Here is a 20303-nt window from a genome sequence, read left to right as displayed (position 1 = left end):
GCTGTCCCCCAACAACTGGCATTCAGGTTCACTGCCTTGGAACATGGAAGTTCCATTTAGCCATCGCCGATCATGAGCACTGATATCTTTCTCTTCTTCCCCGAATTGGCCTAATTCTCTTCAAAACCACCTAAAGCAATGGCCGTCAGTAATAATCTTGTGGTGTGTGTGAAAAGTGCTGCCAAGTCACAGCCGACGTATGGCGACCCTGTAGGATTTTCAAGGCAAGAGATGAGCCGAGCTGGTTAGTGGGTTCCAATGATCAGTGACACATCAATCCCCTGTTCCATAAATTAGTGAATTCCATGTATTAACTATATAAAACCACAGGTCTTATGATTCATTGCACCTTTGGGTACAATGTGAAAATTTGAGATAGGAATTATCTCAACAGAGATAGGAATTACCTGAAATTCACAAGTAGGGCAAAATTCTTCCTGCTGGTATCCTGCATCGCTAGGCCACGATTACACCCAAACACTTCATTTTTGCTGCGCAACCACTGCATAAAAATTGAATTGAAAAAATATCCCTTATCTGGATTCTTTGTAAAAAACTGAAATAATAAATTATATATAGTCCAGATTAAATGCAATTGCTGAGAGGTCTCAGATCCTAATTTAGTAGTTCTCTGACAGAGATAATCTGATCCTTCCTTATTATTGATCTCTTGCATCTCATCTGATTTGTGCGTGTGTCAGTGCGTTTACTGGTGGGGGGGCGCTCTGCTTAATTTTTGCCCGACATTGTTCCTAGTCTGCAAAGAAGGGGTGCTGACTGCTGAGAAAGGTGTTTGCTTCTGTTGATCCCTAAAGGTGCTGTGTCATTCCCTGCGGTGAGTAAATCCCATCATTTCTCCCACCCACTACTGTCCTTGCAGCCCTGCCTACTTGCCACTGGACACAAGTATAGCTTCCGCCCAGGTCTTGATGAGCAGCCAGCTCAGCCCAATAACAGAACAGCATTTACTTATGCAAAATTAGAACGCTCTCCCCAAGTCACAGATGCCCATTATGCATGAAGCGCTTTCCACAATGCTCCTCGCTCCACGGTGTGTTTGCAGTAGGGTCTCTTTGCGTTTCCTTGTTTACACACGAGGTGGTGCCCCATTGCTTGCGGTGTGGCTTGCAAGGCTTGCCTGTTCCCACATCCAGGTCGCTCCCCTTCGATTGTAAACACACTGGTTTTTTCTGAGCCCTTTAAATTTCATATCGATATTTCTGATATTGCTATTATGCAGGCTCAATATCATTTGGGGGTGGGGAAAAGCTGGCCATTGATCCCCTGGAAATACCTGCAAGGAGTGGAAGGGAATACTGGAAAGAGTAGAAATTCCAAAGCAAGGGAAAGCATTGAGGTTTTCTTGTTCTCAGGAACTGTGGGGCTTCTAGGATCTTTCGTGCCGAAATTGTGAATGCATCTGCAATGCACTGAAAGAAATGTACCCTCTTTACAGGGCAGAGCACCAGAGTATACTCAGCCTTAGATGTCTAACTGAAACACTGTGCATCAAAACACCTGTCCGCACAATCCTGTTCAATGGGAACACTGACAAACTCTTTTTGGTAGGACAATGCCCCTATCAGGGATGTATTGCTGTCAAGACTCCTGGCTTGTGGAATAGAAACAAAGCAAGTGAGGCACCAGAGGATATGCCAAGATTAAATACTGCTGTTGGTTACCAATGCCATTAATTTTCCCGTTTATATTACCTGCACTATATTATCAAATTAGGTTGGATCAAGTCAGATATTGATTATCCAAAGGTGCACCACCAAGTTGGCTCAACACACCTGCAGAAGCAAAGCATACCGAAACAGCCCGGCCAGTTAACAATTGCTCCAATCAATAGCCACCCAGTCCCTCAAGCAGGAAGCAACTGAACACCATTTGTTAAATAAATATCTTTTACTTTTTCCATTCTCAGTTTCTCAGGGCTCTGGTGGTTCTTTAGGAGGAAGGAGACAGCGCACGCATGGGGAGGAGGGAGCTTCTTTAGCATATGGGTCCCTTAGTCAATCACGCCACGCCCCTTCAATCGAAGATGCAGTTTTTCCGCCTTCTCTTCTAACTGTAGTGTCAGTTCATGGGTCGCTCCAAGATGCTTCTGATAGTCTGAAGAGGTGTGGCAGGCAAGACAGACAAAAACAACAAGACAGACAAAAATGAGAACCTTTATAGGCTCTCCACCAGGATCCCAGTTGGGATCAAATTTTCGATCAGCTGTTTCAGAACCAAGTTCCTGATTTTGGAGGAACCTGAGACAGAGCATTCCCAGGGGCCCCATCCTTTCCTCTGCCCACCAGCAAGCCCTCCGCTTCTGCTCTCCCTCCTTTCCACCCACCCTCTTGCCTTCTGCCTGCCTCATTTGTCCTCCTGCTGTCCGCTTGTGAGATCTCCTGCTGCCCGTGCTCACAGCCACTTGCACTGCCTGCAACCTTTCCCCTGGTGGCTGTGGGCTGTGCCTGGAGCTGGGATCACAGGCAGGCGGTGGAAGGCTACCAATCAGGGGACAGGGATAAGACAGCAGTGTGCCCTGATAGGAGCCTTGGGCCCTGGAAGCTGCCCCTCTTCGGGGTATGCTGATGCCAGCCCTGAGCCATGTTATCACCTTGGGCTAGTCATACTTCTCCCAGAACTCTCTCAGCCCCACCTACCTCACAAGCTGCTTCTTGTGGGGAGGAGAAAGGAAGAGGTTTGTAAGCTGCTTTGAGATTCTTTACAAGATAGAAAGGTGGGGTATAAATCCAAGCTCTTTTTTTTTTGTGGCAGGCCCCACTCTACCACAGAGACTGTGGAACGGTGAATCAACCCCTTGTCTAGACTCACTGATGCGGACCCAACAAGGCATGGGTTGTAATGCTTCTCTACACACACACACACACTCACACTCACACTGGGTCAATTCAGACAGAATGGAAAAACTGGTTTATTTTTAGCCATGGTTAGTTTATGAAACCAGGGGTTGGCTAGCAGACAGCTGTTCAGATCACGGTTTGCCTTGCCAAATACCGGTTTCATCCCGTTTGCTCTGGGCAGGTGTCTTAACAGCTTGGCTCTCATAGAGTTATCAGGGAATGAACAAGGATTGAGCTAGAAAGAGCGGCCGCGACTTACCACGGCCGCCATTTCTGTTGGGCAAAGAACAGCCTCCTCGGTGGCTGCCGCCTTCCTCTGTTGCCTTGTGAGCTCCCATTTGCTCGCGAGGCTTCGGTTCAAGGGCGCCGAGCAGTGACGCTGGGCACCCTGATGTCAGAGGGGAGGTGGGCCAGGCAGCCTATATAAGGCAGGGCCTGGCCTACTACCTCCCCCATTTTGCTGGAGCACGAGTGTTTTAACAGCTTGGCTCTCATAGAGTTATCAGGGAATGAGCAAGGATTGAGCTAGAATGTTCATGCAGTAACGATTCTCGGTGTGAGGCCATCCAACCATCCAAGGGGCAGTTTCCTGGCACATTGCTTGCCTCAGCCTCCCCATGTGTCAGGATTCCCCATCAGGGGATGAGCACATCATGGTGATAATTCCCATGCAGAGCAAAAACACGGCGCGTGGGCCTGTTGACTGCTCCCCCCCCGAGGCCATCTGGGGACATGTGGGCAGCTGTGGCAATCCAACCAGGAGGCTCAGGAGCAGAAGACAGCCAGCATTAGAAGGCAGAGTAGCCTATTGCCAGTGATTCTACTGTAACCCCTAGGACCTCAAGAGCAGACAAGATGGACAGCTCAGACAGAAACACAACTTGGATTGCTTTCTGAGGCCTGTCTGCCAACATCCGGAGACCTCAATCCACTATAAGGCTTTGCTGGATTCTGGGCAAGGTCCAGCTGTGAGCTCCAGCAGACTCTATAACTCAGGGGTCTGCAATCTGCGGCTCTCCAGATGTTCATGGACTACAAATCCCATCAGCCCCTGCCAGCATGGCCAATTGGTATAATGATACCAAACTGGAAAAAACCCTCCATGGGGAAGGAACCTAAATGTAATTAAAAATCAACAGCTTCATTGTTTCAAATTGTGGTTTGATGGATCCTAATAAACCATAGTTAGTGGAGGGTCTTACACTACCTAAAGCTAGTTTAATTAAACCATGGCGCCACACTGTGTCCGAACTGAGCTGTAGATGCATTTCCTGCCCCATGATCCCACAGAACAAGAATTCTCTCTCCTTTCCAGTTTTCAAGCAGCAGCAGAAGAAGAAGAGGAAGAAGAGGAGGAAGAAGAGGAGGATGAGTTTGGATTTATACCCCTCCTTTCTCTCTTATAAGGAGACTCAAGGTGGCTTACAAACTCCTTTCCCTTCCTCTCCCCACAACAGTCACCTTGTGAGGTAGGTGGGGCTGAGAGAGCTCCGAAGAACTGGGACTATCCCAAGGTCACCCAGCAAGAATATAGGAGTGCAAAAACACATCTGGTTCACCAGAATAAATCTCTGCCACTCAGGTGGAGGAGTAGGAATCAAACCTGGTTCTCCAGATTAGAATCCACCTGCTCTTAACCACTACACCATGCTGGCTCTTACGAGAAGACGAGAAATGGATGTGAAGTGTCTCTGTATGTGCACAAGAACATATTTTCTACCTCCCACGCAAATATTTAACAAGATCTTTCCCCTTGAGAGCACCTCACCTTTCAGAGTTTCTTTTAAGATTTCCAATGCCTCTTCCTCTATCACTTCCTGAAGGGGTAAAGGCACCTGAGGGGAAAAGAGGCAGGGTTAGTGACATCATGGCAGGGTCAGCATCAGCCATATGGTGAGCAGTGGCAGTTGCAAGGACCCAGAGTTTCTAGGAGGGCCACTGCTGCAGAGCACCTCAACCATACCCTGCCAGAGAAGGATGTATAGGGGGTATAAAATGGTGACACTCCTGGCATGCACAGCAATGGGATACCCATCTGCAGACAGGACGTTTGGCCAGTAGGAAAGGTCACAAACAGGTGGAGGAAGGACATACAGGCTGGTGGGGATGTGGGGGGCTAGAAGGGGGGGTGTGAGAAGAGGTCAGGGTGGTGGTCAGAAGAGGAGAGGAGAGCCCTACCTACTCTCTGACTGGGGTCTTCCTAAACCAAGGACTGTCCTCCAATGCAGTCACAAACACGTTAAAAGTTTTCAAACAGGAGGACGACATTTTGCCGACTTTTGAAAATCAAACATTTCCCGCGTTATTTTTTTTTTAAGTTCTAAAATGTCAGGTTTTATAGATCCTAAATTTTGACCACTGACATGAACAAATTTCCTGCCCTGGAAACTGGAACTTGCGTACACGATGACTCTTGTGTGAAGTGATGGGATTAGGAATTTGAACTTTGGATGCCCCTCCTCCATTCCCTACCAAACTGTTGAAACAAAAATTCCCCACTTCAGAATGTTGACTCCAGTGGCGTACTGTAACAGAATAGGGCTCAGAGCTTGCCCCAGATGCTGCCCCCCCATCCATTCCAAGCCCCTGGCCTAATGCCCCCTGCCGCCGCCGCCGCCCTGCACCAGCACAACAAAAACAACAAGCCTTTCCTCTGTCCCTCCAAGTGGCACCACAGCTTGGCAACACACTGGGGGGGGGAGGGGAGTTTGGTTGTGGGGGTTGTGGGAGTGTAGCGGTGGGGCTGGGTGAGTGCGGCTTGAGCTAGATGTGGGGAAGAAAGAAAGGGTGTGGGTAGCCAAAATGTGCCCTCTGCATGACCCAGGCGAATGGCATCTGGGTCATATACCTCCTCTTCCCCCCCCCCCCCAGATACGCCATTGGTTGAATTTCAACATTTCTTCCCACCTAGGTTGCTTTGTGTGTGTGTGTGTTTTTTTAAAGATTCAAATGGTCAAAAAAAGATTCAAATGATTCCAAACTGCTGGGAGGGAGGTTTCAAAGGACACACTGTGCAGAATACTAGTGAGGGGACAGAAATGGCTGCTAGCAAAGATTGGGTTGGCAAAATGGCTTTTTGTGGGGTACCCCATTCAGTAGGGGTACCCTACCCTGTCCACGCCAGGAGGAACATAGGAGACTCACAGAAGTTTTGGTATCCCGCTCATGTTTCATAATCGTACTCTTCTGACGTTTTTCCTATTAGGAAAGACAGTGCAAGTGAATTAAAGGCGCGTCCTTCCCTTTCCAAACTCTAACCCTATCCCTAGATTAGATCCTCTAGCACAACATTTCGTTGAGCGCCCAACTCAGCACCCAACAGCGAACAGCTAATGAAGACACAAAGCTTCCTTCTACCAAAGTCAGATCATTGGACTGTAAAGGTCAGTATTACATACTCTGATTGGCAGCAGTTATCTCCACGGTCTCAGATCAGAGGTCTTTCACATCACCTGCTATCTGACCCTTTTAGCTGGAAATGCCTGGGATTGAACTGGGAACCTTTTGCATGGAAAGCAGAAGCTCAGACAGAGAATCGTAGTCCCTTCCCAACAGGGCAGACTCTCCCTGTTATTCCTGCACTCCCAGTCTTGCAGGGTTGAACTACACATTATATTGAAGGTCTGTGATTTGATTTCTGAACATTTTCCTGAACTTAGAAAAGCAGCCATCCACTGGGATGGGGGAAAGGAGAACTTTGACTCCTCCACACCACTATGGCTCCTTCCGCACACACAAAACAATGTGTTTTCAAACCACTTTTACAACTGTTTGCAAGTGGATTTTGCTATTCCGCACAGCTTCAAAGAGCACTGAAAGCAATTTGAAAGTGCATTATTCTGCATGTGCAGAATGAGCCTTGATTTTGCTGGTAGAAAGTCTCCCACCCTGAACTACTGCTAGTCCTGGTAGGTAAAGGGAAATGAAGTCCCCTGTAAAAGCACCAGTTATTACTGCCCCATGGGGTGACATCACATCATGATGCTCACTAGGCAGACTCTGTTTATGAGGTGGGTTGCCACACCTGTCCCCAGTTTTCTTCAATTTACCCCCAATAAGTTGGGTACTTATTACAGTGGAACCTCGGTTTTCGTTGGTAATCCGTCCGAAAAGAATCGATGAAAACCGAAGAAAACCGAGGCAAACTTTTCCATAGGAATCAACGTAAATCCAATTAATCTGTTCTAGGCACTCCAAAAAACATACCAAAAACACATTTTTTGGTGAATAAACATAGTGTTTAATGCTGAAAACAGTAACAAACGATAACACTAGGACCAGCTTCAGAGCCAGTGGACCAATGTCGCACCAGAAAACTGTCCCAAGAGGTCTGTTTCTGACGCCTCTTTAAGATATGTCTGAAATGGGGCAAGACATTGTCATCAAACAAGTTGCAGACACGGCCTGCAACAGCTTTGTCCGGGTGATTCTTCTCACAAACCCCTGCACCTTACTGCAAATCGATGAAAACAGAGGCAAATCAATGAAAACTGAGACAAATTTTTCACTGAAAAAATCGATGAAAACTGAAAACGATGAAAACCGAAGGCAATGAAAACCAAGGTTCCACTGTATATCGACCTCGGAACGATGAAAGGCTGAGTCAATCTTGACCTGGCTACCTGAAACTGACGTCCATCGGGTTTGAACTCCCATTGTGAGCAGAGCTTTGGCTGCAGTACTGCAGCTTACCACTTTGTGCCACAGGGCACGGGGACACGCTGGGACTAACAGCAATTCAGATGCTAATGGGGGAAGCAATACAGGTAGAGGAGATCTGATCACTGATTACCCACACCTCTAATTCACATGTTCTTTGGCCCTCAGCCACTCCAAATCCAGTGTCCCATACAACCCCGCTCCTTATTTGCCCCCCACACTTGGCCTATTATTTTGTTGCTCGAGGAAGAAAATCCTTGCCCTGCTACGGTCTTAAAAATAATAAAAAGCCCGGAAAACCCACCACAACCAGTTAAAAATAATACTTGATAAGTGGCCACCAACTGTCGTTTAACAGGATTCCAAAAATCCACTGCCCAATAACATGCTCCCCTCTTGGCACTTGGTTACCCTTTCTTGGCCATAGTTTATACCCACTCGATCCATGGTGCACCTCCGTTGGTGCGCTGTCTTCCAGTGGCTGAGTCGGTGTGCCATTTTCCAAATAAAAGGGAACGTACCTGGTCAGGATTGAGGATAGGGAAGGAAATAAGGCGAAAAGACGCAGGGAATGGTTACACAGTCATGGTTGGTGCACATTTAAAAAACTGTTATTTTTGCTATTCTGTCCAACTATTCTGATAGAAGGAGGAGGACGACCTTCCAGGCAGTTATGTAAATAATAAAATATTTGGAAACAACAAAACCGTACAATAAAGACAATACATTTGGATTTTTTGTTTTGTTTTTTAAAGCTGTTACCTTGCAACTATTACTCAAAGACTTGGAAGGTTCAGGCTGACCCGATCTCATCAGGTCCCCAAAGTAATGTTGGGCACCCTCAACAAAATTACAGCAATTTTTTTCAATGGACACCCCTGTCCAGCTGAAAAGTATTAGGGTCCTTTTCCCTTACCATCCTTTTTCCCAAACACTTACCTGGATGGTCCAGACTAGTGTGATCTCATCGTATCTTAGAGGTGAAGCAGGGTTGGTCCTGGTCAATATTTGGATAGGAGACCACCAAGGAAGTCCAGGGTTGCTAGGCAGAGCCAGGCAATGGCAAACCACCTCTGAACATCTCTTGCCTTGAAAACCCATGCGTTGGTGGCACTTGATGGCACTTTTCACCACTAGCCAACAATGCCCTGGTCTGGATGGTTCAGGGTTGCCTGATGTCATCAGATCTTGGAAGCTCAGCAAATTTGGATAATACTTGGGTGGGAGACACCTCCCCTTCCCCACCGAGAAGGTCCATAGTCACTATGCAGAGGCAGGTAATGGCAAACTATGGTTGATTCCCACCGCTGGTCGTGACGTGGAGCCTCCCATCCAATGAGAACGCAGAGAGAACGCGGACCAGAGATTCACATGGATACGAAGCAACAGGGGGCCGGTTTTGACTGATTGACTGAGTAGAAGGCCATACAAAGCAGTGCTACACGTCGTATCCACGTGGATCCGACAACATGGAGGCGCGCAGAAACAGGGCTTCGCTTTAATCGCCTGTTTCCCTGTTCCTGTGTAGGGTCGTTCTGTGCATGCTCACAGAGACGTGGATCCGGAAGTTTGAAAATAAAAAAAAAATCCCGCCCCAACACAACACAACAGCCAATCAGGATAGCCCCTGAGCGGATCACGTGTTCAATCCGCCTCAGTGGGGAATCCGTTGCTGCTTGTTTCTGGGAACTAGGATCGTTTGTGGGGCAGGAGCTGCTGTGGGAATGCTGAAACCATGCTGAAAAGGGTCGATTCCCCATGGACAATTGATCGCATGGTGCTCACATGAAAAAACGAGGTTTCAGGCATACCTCCTCACTGCTTGAGCGACAATGGGGGTTTCTTCCCAGTTCTGTCACTCGTCTCCTCCCTTATTCTGCGTTTGTACCTGCTTGGAAGAGCAACTTTCTGTTTTGCCACAGTTCTTTCCAGTCTCGAGGGGAGGGATGGGGTACTAATCGTCACTATTTTCCTGCCCTAAAGAGTGACGCAGATCCTGCCGACCAATCAGTGGTCACTGGGACTTAGTGATGCATGCACAACGTTTACTGGTTTTGTTTTCGGCTTTCAGGTCAGAAGAGAGCGCAAGCGCTAGGAGGAGACGGGAAAACGTGTGAGCACGGTAAACGTGAGATCGAGCAGCCGCTTAAACGATTTCCCATCTGCCGGTTTAATCACCTAAACGATCTAACGTTTTAACCTAGCAAACGTTTTAACTTAGCAAAGAAGTGCTTACACGTCTAATGTTATGCATTAGACACAGATAATTAGAGCAGCAGTGGCATAGGAGGTTAAGAGCTCGTGTATCTAATCTGGAGGAACCAGGTTTGATTCCCAGCTCTGCCGCCTGAGCTGTGGAGGCTTATCTGGGGAATTCAGATTAGCCTGTACACTCCAACACACGCCAGCTGGGTGACCTTGGGCTAGTCACAGCTTCTTGGAGCTCTCTCAGCCCCACCTACCTCACAGGGTGTTTGTTGTGAGGGGGGAAGGGCAAGGAGATTGTAAGCCCCTTTGAGTCTCCTGCAGGAGAGAAAGGGGGGATATAAATCCAAACTCCTCCTCCTCCTCCTCCTCCTCCTCCTCCTCTTCTTCTTCTTCTTCTGCAGAAAAGAAGGGACCCGCCCAAACACGGCACAGCAGCCAATCGGGAGAGGCAAAAAACCGAGATCAATTTGTTGTGGGAGTGCTGCATTTCCTGAGACCTCGATGTAGACCTTACGTAATGTCTTCGCCAGAATAAATCGGCAGTGGGGAGGTTGAAACCCCGATGAAAAGATGCAGTTTATTTTAAAACTTGGTTTAAACTATATTAAATTTCCAGTGGGGAATCGACCAAGGTCCCAGTTTTTCCTAAACCAGTTTGTATCTACATTCATTTTTTCGGTGGGGAATCTCGAATTCCACTATCTCTGCTTCGATCTCGTTACCTTTGAAAATCCAAATGGTTTTTTTTTGTCACCAGAGTAAGCCCCTGTAACTTGATAACACTCCAGCACTAAAAGCCGAGATAAAACGGACAAGCCTCATCTGCCAAATGGGATGGCCTGAAAGATGATAAGGCAGGTGATGGGAGCTCCATAACTGGAGAACCCACCCCAGAAAGGGTCCTCTTCGAGGCAGATCCCACATCTTTCAGGATAGGGAGCACAGAAGATGTGATACAGAGTTTAGTTGAAGGACAAGTTCATTCACAAGCAAGCTGTGCTTAAGATATCCTAATCGTAAAGGTAATTATATGGGGAGGCAGAAAGTAGGCGGTTTTCCAGCTTTACCCATCCACCTTCATCGAAAGCAGTCCCCCAGTCAGCTGAGGCACCCAGGATTTCTCTACACTCATGTGGCGGGAGGAGAGGAAGAGGAGTTTGGATTTACACCCCGCCTTTTTCTCCTGTAAGGAGACTCAAAATGGCTTACAAACTCCTCTCCTCACCTCAGAACAGACACCCTGTCAGATAAGTGGGGCTGAGAGAGTTCTGAGAGAACTGTGACTGGCCCAAGCCCACCCAGCAGGCTTCATGAGAAAGGAGCAGGGACCTGTTCTTAACCACTACGCCATGCTGGAAACTCGTGGGAGTTGAATGGGACTCCTAGAACTGCAAAGATGATCTGTGTGAGAGTCACTACCATTAGAAAAGACCACCTCTGCTGTGTTCGTATCTAGGCATGAGTCTGTATCTAGGCCCGTGGTGGCGAACCTTTGGCACTCCAGATGTTATGGACTACAATTCCCATCAGCCCCTTCCAGCATGGCCAATTGGCCATGCTGGCAGGAGCTGATGGGAATTGTAGTCCATAACATCTGGAGTGCCAAAGGTTCGCCACCACTGACTAGGCATACTCCCTGACTGGGAAAAAGGCAAACGTAGATCAGTGCTTCAGACAGAAATCCAAGCAGCATGTTATGAGGGCGGGTCATTTTTCCATTCCTCTGCTCTAGGAAAAATCATGGAATAATACACCATATCAGAGCCAGGATTATCTCTGACCTTTCCTACTTTTGGCTCATCACAACAAGATGCAAGGGGAGCCCTCTTTCGAGAATCTGCATTGGGAGAAACTGAACAATCCAGTCACATCCATTGTAGACACAGGACAGAAAGGCCCCCTCCAAGTGAAGGCTGGTTGTAAGGAAGGAGGCAGAGTAATGAATTATGAACGAAGAGGATATGGGCAGCCTTCTGTCTAGGTGTGAGATTTGGGCTTCACAAGACAGATGAGGGAGGATCACAACTAACTGGATGCAGAAGCGTATCTGCAGAGGGACATTGGGTAGCATCTTACATTTGTCTCTGTTGAACTCCCTTTTGTTAGTTTTGGACCAGCTCTCTAATCTGTCCGGGTCAGTTTGAATTCTGATAGCTCAAAAAATGGAGAGGTGAAGCCCAAGGTACAACCAAACAACACAAAACAAATCACTCTCCAATAGCCAATTCTGTAAGCCAAATGCCCGGCAGCGGCTTCTGTTGGGCCTGGTGGGGAGGGGTGAGGGAGGAAGGGGGAGGGGGGCAATTTTCCACCCCCCATGTGACTCCAATGGTATGTGCCCAGGGCGTGGCACCTCCCCTTCCCCGCCTTGTGGTATCTTTGCCTATGTTATTCCCCAATCCAAGAAACAACCCTGAAAAATCAGGTTTTACCATGCCGTATTCCCTTCATTTTCAGGAAAATGTCCTCCTGACCCCACCATGCCCTCACCTTTCCTCGGCATAGCTTCTTGATTTGGAGCTACGTTCTTGTTACTTGCACTGTGACCTTTTCCAGTCTGATGACTGTGAGCAGACGCCAAATTCTGAGAGTGGAAAAGGGATCCATGGGCAGAGAAAGCACTTCACAAGTGACCCACAACAGTCTTCCTGCCAGCGCTCTTTAGCACATCGTTATCATCAGATTTTAAAGGCTCCCAAGCCCCCCAAACCCACTTAAAATCTCTTTAAAAGGGTTAACTTTGACACAGGGGTTCCCAGTCTTTTTGAGCCTGTGAACACATTTGGATTCTCACACCTGGGGGGGCGGGGAGGAGCAGCCACAAAATGGCTGCTGCAGCTTATCTTCAGTCGCCCAGTAAAGATCTCTGCTGTGGTGACAGCTGCCGCCTGCGGAATGTTCTTAAGGGTCCAGCCAATTAGAAGCCTCGTTGGACAAAAGCCCCCCCTGGCCACACCCACTTTCTAAAAACACCTGTCATCTCACACCGTTTCCGATCTTCTCAGGCACTCTTTGCAAAGTCAGAACAGGGATCAGATGGGCCTTTGCCCGTTCTGGCAAAAGGCTGATCTCACTACCTGCTAGAATGGGGCTGGTGTCAGGGTAGCAGAGGGTCCACATTAATTGGAAAAACTGGTACCCAGCAGGAGTAAAGGAAGTGACTCAAGAGAATTGTATCATGCTACTACCCGTATATACCGCCGTATAAGGCGACTGGGTGTATAAGACGACCCCCCACTTTCCCAGTTAAAATACAGAGTTTGGGTTATACTCGCCATATAAGACTATGTACCCGGCGTATAAGACGACCCCAGACTTTACAGATGATTTCCCAGGGTTCAAAAGTAGTCTTATACGCCAGTATATACGGTACTTCTGCTGGTGGACATTCCTTCCATCAGGACAGCTGATCTGAGTAAACAGGCAGGCCCAAACAGGAGGTGGTGCACCTTAAGTTTCCTGCCATATTGACATGATTTTTAGCATTACTTTTGCACCAAGTGGTGTAAAAGGCATAAACAGATCAGGGACTCGAGCAATGAAAACGAATGAAACAGAAAGGCTGAAGAGGACCAGCGATATTTGTTGGCCCCCCCAGGAACGCTTTGGGAAGGAACATTTCTCTGCAGCAATTCCCTCCCCTTACCTCTTTCCTTGACTTAGAAGAGGGAACGGAAGATTGAATTGTCGGGCGCTGAACATCACGGAAAGTGCTGGAAGAAGAAAATGAAAAGATCCCAATGATGGAACTCACCGCTGATGGACGGTGTGAAGAAAATGAAACTCCAGGCTCACACCCTATCTCCAGTCCATAAGCATCTCTATGGCGGGGAAGAAAACCTCCAGTACCTTAAACAGGAGGGGTGTGGGTCGAATCCATTTTTGTTGTGGTTGTCCAGAGGCGGAAGAATGCAGTGATTTCCCTGTCTGAACCCACAATTTTAGAGCCCAAGAGAGCTCACTGCCATATTGGGAGAAGGGCTAGATGACAATTGAACATTAAAAGGGTTCAGTGTCTAATCACATGCTGGTTATACACTGGCAGACTGCCCCGCAGTGAGCGTATGGTTCCTGCGGGGATTCTTGTAGAGAAATCCCTGATGCCCTGCAATTTGCGAGAGCTCTTTCCTTTGGAGCCACCCAGGAGGAGTAGAGCCCCACAGCAAGGGGGGAAACCTGTGGGGCTTCCCTCCTCCCGGGTGGTTCCAAAGGAAGAGCAAAGGTTGGTTTGGTTTTTTAAAGCCCTTTAAAAGTAATATTGATATTGTGGAGACTGATTTTGTGGTTTTTTGTATTTTAAGGGAATAGTCTGCAGTCAATCCCTGAGAGCAGTGGGTGGATTTGGGGGGGGGGGGCGGAGAAGAGAAGAAGAAGAGTTTGGATTTATATTCCCCCTTTCTCTCCTGCAGGAGACTCAAAGGGGCTTACAATCTCCTTGCCCTTCCCCCCTCACAACAAACACCCTGTGAGGTAGGTGGGGCTGAGAGAGCTCCGAGAAGCTGTGACTAGCCCAAGGTCACCCAGCTGGCGTGTGTGGGAGTCTACAGGCTATTCTGAATTCCCCGGATAAGCCTCCGCAGCTCAGGCGGCAGAGCTGGGAATCAAACCCGGTTCCTCCAGATTAGATACACGAGCTCTTAACCTCCTACGCCACTGCTGCTCCTGTTGTGGGGAGAGGAAGGGAAATGAGAGCTTTCCCCACCACCACTCCTTTCAAGGATCGATGGCCAGCTTTTCCCTTAAAATGCAAAAAGCCACAAAAGCAGCCTCCCCTAATATCGATATAGGCAATATCAATACTACCTTTAAAGGTTACTATCGATCTTTCTTTTTGACTTTCACTCTTCCCCTTTGAGCAACTTGGGGGCAGGTGACCGTGAGCAGATGGTGGGGCAGCTCCTCATGTTTAAACAGGGAAATGTGAGGAGACCCCACTGCAGAGGTTCTGGGACTAGGAGCGCCGTGGAAAGCGCTCCATGCATAATGGGCCAATGTTTGCACTTCCTGGGTAGGAGAATGGCTGCCAGCTCCAGGTTGGGAAATTCCTGAAGATTTGGGGGTGCATTCTGGGGAGGGGCCCAACAGCTATTAGTCCACCTTCCATAGGAGCCATTTTCTCCAGGGCAGCTGGTCTATGCAGTCTGGAGATCAATTTCAATTTCAGGAAATCTCTAAACTCTGCCCGGAGGTTAATATAATCTGAAACAGTGGTGGAAGGCACAGTAGCAAAATCCAAGCAAAAATATCCAAACTGTGCAAAATGAATTTATAATAAATGGAAAAACTTCCTATTTTACAATTTTACTAATATGCTACCGTTTTATTGGACATTGTCCGACATTACATTTTAACTAAAATGTATGGCAATGTGCAGTGACATATGTATGTTTAATGTAGCTGTGCTGCCCAAGAGGGTTCAGTTATTTTAATAATTTAGTTAAGCTATATATGTATGTATGTATGTATGTATGTACGTACGTATGTACGTATGTATGTATTAGCAGTCGACACATGTAGAAGAAGAAAGTTTGGATTTATATCCCCCCTTTCTCTCCTGTAGGAGATTCAAAGGGGCTTACAATCTCCTTGCCCTTCCCCCCTCACAACAAACACCCTGTGAGGTATGTGGGGCTGAGAGAGCTCCGAGAAGCTGTGACTAGCCCAAGGTCACCCAGCTGGCATATGTTGGAGTGCACAAGCTAACCTGAATTCCTCAGATAAGCCTCCACAACTCAAGCGGCAGAGCTGGGAATCAAACCCGGTTCCTCCAGATCAGAGTGCACCTGCTCTCAGCCACTACGCCACTGCTGCGCCACTGTAAGAAGATTCTGTCCTTTAAAGATAGTGCACAATAAGAACCAGTAATATTAAGATTCTGCTCTGCATAAACCTTCTAGCTCCGAGACCAAAGGTAAGTTCTCGGTTCAACGGATGCATGGATCTCTCAATAAAACTCGGAACATGAAGGATGTGTGGACCGCTTACTGTATGCCGAGCACTACCAGAAGAAAGAGACAAGTCTCTCAGACAGAATGGTGAAAAAAAGAGGATGGTTTGGGATGCCTGTACATTTCTAAGCTAACAGTCATAAGAATTCTTCTCCTCTGGGAAGCTGTGCCCTGAAACAAGCTAATTTGTCCAATTACAGGACAGAACTACATATCCCATCATGCATTATCTTAAAGGGACAGAATCTCCTTATCGATGTATATTGCCAATGCACAGATACTGCTTAACTGAAATAACTTAACCCTCTTGGGGCAGCACGGTAATTGTTAGTTGTGAATACAAAATTGAATGTTAGTAGAATATTAGTAGAATTGTAACTTAGGAAGTATTTCTACCTGGAGTTTGGCAACTGTAGGTGGGGGTGACACCTCTTCCTGCTCCAGCTGCCCCACTTAATGGCCCATCCAGCAAGAAAGGTCCTGTTGTCCTGCCTATAATTTTTCGGCAATGCTTGTTTATTTCAGAGGCGGGAGTACTCCAGAGCTACCTGAGTTTCATACCTTGGAGCACGGTCCTGCAGTCCTCTTGGCTGAGGCTCCACCGTCTCAACAGCTGGTAACTGCAATCACATTTACAGTTGATGAAGATGCATCCCCCAACAGAATTTTCCAGCAATGTGTTCCCCTACCCCAGCAGGAATAAGGGTGTTCACTCAAAAAACTTCAGGGCAGAAAAGGGTTAAGTCACACCCATTTTTTCCTTATCCTTCTTACCTTGAAAAAAGTAATTTCTTTAAAAAAATTAAATTATTTTTCAAAATATATTAAACAATTTGGAAAAAAGAAATAAGAATATAGAGGAAGAAGAAGTAAGAAGAAGAGGAGGAGTAGGAGTTTACATTTATATCCCACCTTTCTCTCTTGTAACGAGACTCAAGGGGCTTACAAACTTCTTTCCCTTCCTCTCCCCACTACAGACACCTTGTGAGGTAGGTGGGGCTGAGAGAGTCCTGAGAGAACTGTGACTAGCCCAAGGTCACCCAGCAGGAATGTAGGAGTGCGGAAACACATCTGGTTCACCAGATAAGCCTCTGCCACTCAGGTGGAGGAGTGGGGAATCCAACCGGGTTCTCCAGATTAGAATCCACCTGCTCTTAACCACTACACCACGCTGGCTCTCAGTTGAAGTTTCAACATAAGAAATGTCTATTCACAATTGTATTAAGTACAAATTACATAATGGATCCCAATATAACATTTTCAGATTACTAGGGAGACCTTATAAGGTCTCGGAGTCTTTATCATTTGCTTGATAGCTCTAGGGCATTTTTACTAGTTCAATTATCAGTTTACAATCCTTAAGTTATCTTGCTTTTACATAACCGATTCAGATTCATATAAAAATACTCCATTGCTCATCGAATTCATGTTTTGAATGTCAGTTTGCAAGATTGGTTAATTTAGCCAATTTAGCATATTTTCTAATTTAGCATATTTTCTAACTGGGAAAAAGTAATTTCAACGGCTGAGTTGGCTGCATTTGGAAAAGGGGCGGGTGGGTGAAGGGCTGGATCCTGCACAAAAATTTCCAGGCATGGAAGGATGTCCATCTGCGGAAGTCTAATGTTCACCCTCCCCTCTCCAACTAGGATTGCCAACCTCCAGGGGGTGGCTGGAGATCTCCCACTATTACAACTGATCTCTAGGTAAGGTGACCGGGACGGGTGGGCGGCCCCCCGCGTGCGCGCGCACACACACTCGCACAGCCGCAGGAGCGCACAGCCTTCTGGGGCGCTGCTGTTTCCCACCCTGTGACCGGAGGCTGCCGCACTGCCTTGCGCCCCAGAAGGCAGTGCAGCAGCCTTCCAAAACCCAGGACATTGGGGAAAACCCGCGGGACGCGGGACAAGTTCTTTCAAGGCGTGAATGTCCCGCCAAAAGCGGGACGGCTGGTCAGCTTATCTCTAGGTGACTGAGATCATTTCACCTGGAGAAAATAGCCATTTTGGAAGATGAACTCTATGGCACTGAAGTCCCTCCCCTCCCAAGATCCCGTCCCTTCAGGCTCAACCCCTGAATCTCTAGCTATTTCCCAACCCAGAGCTGTCTGCAGCTGGAGTTGCCAGCTTCAGGTTGGGAAATACCTGGAGATTTGGGGAGTGAAGCCTGAGGAGGGAAAGCAGCCATTTTCTCAAGGTAAACTGATTTCCGTCACCTCCAGATCAGTTGTAATAGTAGATCTTTAGCCACCACCTAAAGATTGGCAACTCCAACCCTAAATGTCTCCCCAAATGCTGCTCTTTGAGGACAGGGGACTCCTATAATAGATTGGGAGAGTCTAAAGCCTGCCATACAATCATGGAGTTGGAAGAGACCCCAAGGGACAGCAAGTCCAACCCCCTGCAATACAGGAATACATAATCAAAGCACACCTGACAGGTGGCCATCCAGCCTCTTTTTAAAAACCTCCAAAGAAGAAGACTCCACCATCCCCTTTGGCAGCACATCACATTGTAGAACAGCCCTTACTGTCAGGAAGTTCTTCCTGATGTTTAAGGTGGAATCTCTTTTCCTGCACCTTGAATCCCTTACTCCTTGACCTAGTCCAGTGATGGCGAACCTTTTCGAGACCGAGTGCCCAAACTGCAGCCCAAAACCCACTTATTTATCGCAAAGTGCCAATGTGGCAATTTAACCTGAATAACCCCCTCGAGCAGGGGCCAGCCTGCTGTAACCTCCAGCAAGTCCCACATGTGCCGCTCTGTGCCTCTCTAGCATCTCTGCCCCCTCTGCCCTCCCCCCGGGCAGCAGTCACCTGGAGCACAGGCCCCAGGCCCGCCAGCCAAGTCCTCCCTGCTTGCTGAGGTGCACGCACATCAAGTCCAGTGGCCCAGGCCAGCCTAGATGTGTGTGTATGGGAGGCAATTCCGCCCCCCCCCCACATGACGAACTCTGTGCACGCGTGCCCACAGAGAGGGCTCTGAGTGCCACTTCTGGCACCCGTGCCATAGGTTCGCCACCACTGACCTAGTCTCTGGAGCAGCAGAAAACAAGCTTGCTCCCTCACCAACATAACATCAAATAATTAAACATGGCTATTATGTCACTCCTTAACATTCCCTTCTCCATCTCCCTCAGCTGCTCCTCATAGGCCATGGAAGGGGAGAAGTGGATGAATGTCCCCTCTCCCTCACAACAAATTGGAATTTCAGGCTGGATCCAACTCTCAGACTTTTAAAATTGTCACTAAGTTCTTCTCAGCTGACACATGTTTGCAGCTGAAGCATCTCGTGCTTCCTGTTATTCTACAATAGCCAACGGGAGCAGCCGCTAGACATTCACAAGGATAACCTACACAAACTGTATTTTGTCCTTGGGTTTTGCCGCACATCCTCCTCCACCCTGGGACCTTAAACGTACAGGCAGCAGAGTCTCCAGGTCAGGATGTGGCAACACCACTCTCTCATGCCTCCCTTTACACACCAACCAGGAACTTCATGATATAGTAAATAGTCAAACTCTAGCTCCAGAAGAACTTAAGAAGTTACGCTCTGTTTCCCAAAGAAGAGGCCTACATGTAGGGTAGTGATAGAATGCTGTACAATCAGGCCAGAAATGTATTAACAAAGGACTAGAGAAAAGAAAACTACTCTGAGTGTTAAAACCAGTTTTCACCAAAGAACAGTAAACATGTGGAAAACTCTCAAAAATATCACCGTTACAGTAAACCACCTTCCCAAGCTGAAGGAAATCAAGTAATTGGCAGATCTATCTGAACGCGTGTCTGTTCTACTGTAGGTTTGAAACAATCTACAGTCACCTTTCTCCACAACCTCTATCTCAGATGCACCAACAATAGCTAAACTCTATAACTGAATCCATTTCATTGGGTTTACAAACCCTGGTGATTCTCAGAAAAGGAAGTGTAAGATCTATTTCACAGACAGAAGCCTGGAAAAGCACCAGGCCCAGACAAGATACCTTCTTGCCTAAAAAAGTCTGTGCTGTCCAATTGGCCCCCCCATCTTCACCCAAATCTTTAACAAATCACTAGCAGATGTGCTATGTTCACTTCCTGCTTCAAACGCTCCAGCCTTATCGCCCCAGTGTTTAAGAAGCTCTCCATCAATGGAACTTAACCACTACAGACCAGTTGCTCTAACATCTGTAGTTATGAAAAACTTTTGAAAGGCTAGTGATGTACCATTTGAAAACCATCACACAGATCCACTGACCCTTGCAATTTGCATACCGAGTAAATAGATTCGACAGATGATGCTGTTAATATGGTTTTGCACTATATCCCACAGCATCTTTAAACGCCAAAGACCTATGCAAGGGTCCCTTGTTGGACTTTAGTTCAGCATTCAATACTATCAGACCGGACATTCTTCTAAACAAACTAAATCAGCTAGCAGTACCTGAGCATATTTGTGGGTGGATCACAAGCTTCCTAACAGATAGGGAAACAGTAGGTGAAGTAGGGAAAAATTACATCAGACACCTGTAAATGAGCACAGGGCTCCCCTAAGGCTGTGTGTAATTTCACCACTTCTCTAGTTGTCTTTGTATACCAGAATGACTGCATCTCAAATGAAGTCCATCTAAAATACTGAAATTTTAGATGATA

At 47.3% G+C, this 20303-nt stretch overlaps 1 protein-coding gene across 1 annotated transcript in view; it reads right to left on the bottom strand.

The window, feature by feature from the left end:
* Nucleotides 1-1893: 1893 nt before the first annotated feature.
* LOC125436834 overlaps nt 1894-20303 on the bottom strand; it is a 42460-nt gene continuing 24050 nt past the window's right edge. Inside the window, exons 11-17 of the mRNA XM_048504172.1 lie at nt 16235-16293; nt 13372-13438; nt 12216-12309; nt 7956-8038; nt 6003-6056; nt 4627-4693; nt 1894-2115 (exon numbers count right to left, since the gene is read on the bottom strand). Coding sequence (XP_048360129.1) covers nt 2012-2115; nt 4627-4693; nt 6003-6056; nt 7956-8038; nt 12216-12309; nt 13372-13438; nt 16235-16293 — 528 coding nt within the window. The 3' untranslated portion in view covers nt 1894-2011. The remainder of the gene's footprint in view (nt 2116-4626; nt 4694-6002; nt 6057-7955; nt 8039-12215; nt 12310-13371; nt 13439-16234; nt 16294-20303) is intronic.

This window comes from Sphaerodactylus townsendi, linkage group LG01, assembly GCF_021028975.2.
Source record: "Sphaerodactylus townsendi isolate TG3544 linkage group LG01, MPM_Stown_v2.3, whole genome shotgun sequence".
Taxonomy (NCBI): domain Eukaryota; kingdom Metazoa; phylum Chordata; class Lepidosauria; order Squamata; family Sphaerodactylidae; genus Sphaerodactylus; species Sphaerodactylus townsendi.
This window is presented reverse-complemented; position numbering and strand designations above follow the sequence as displayed.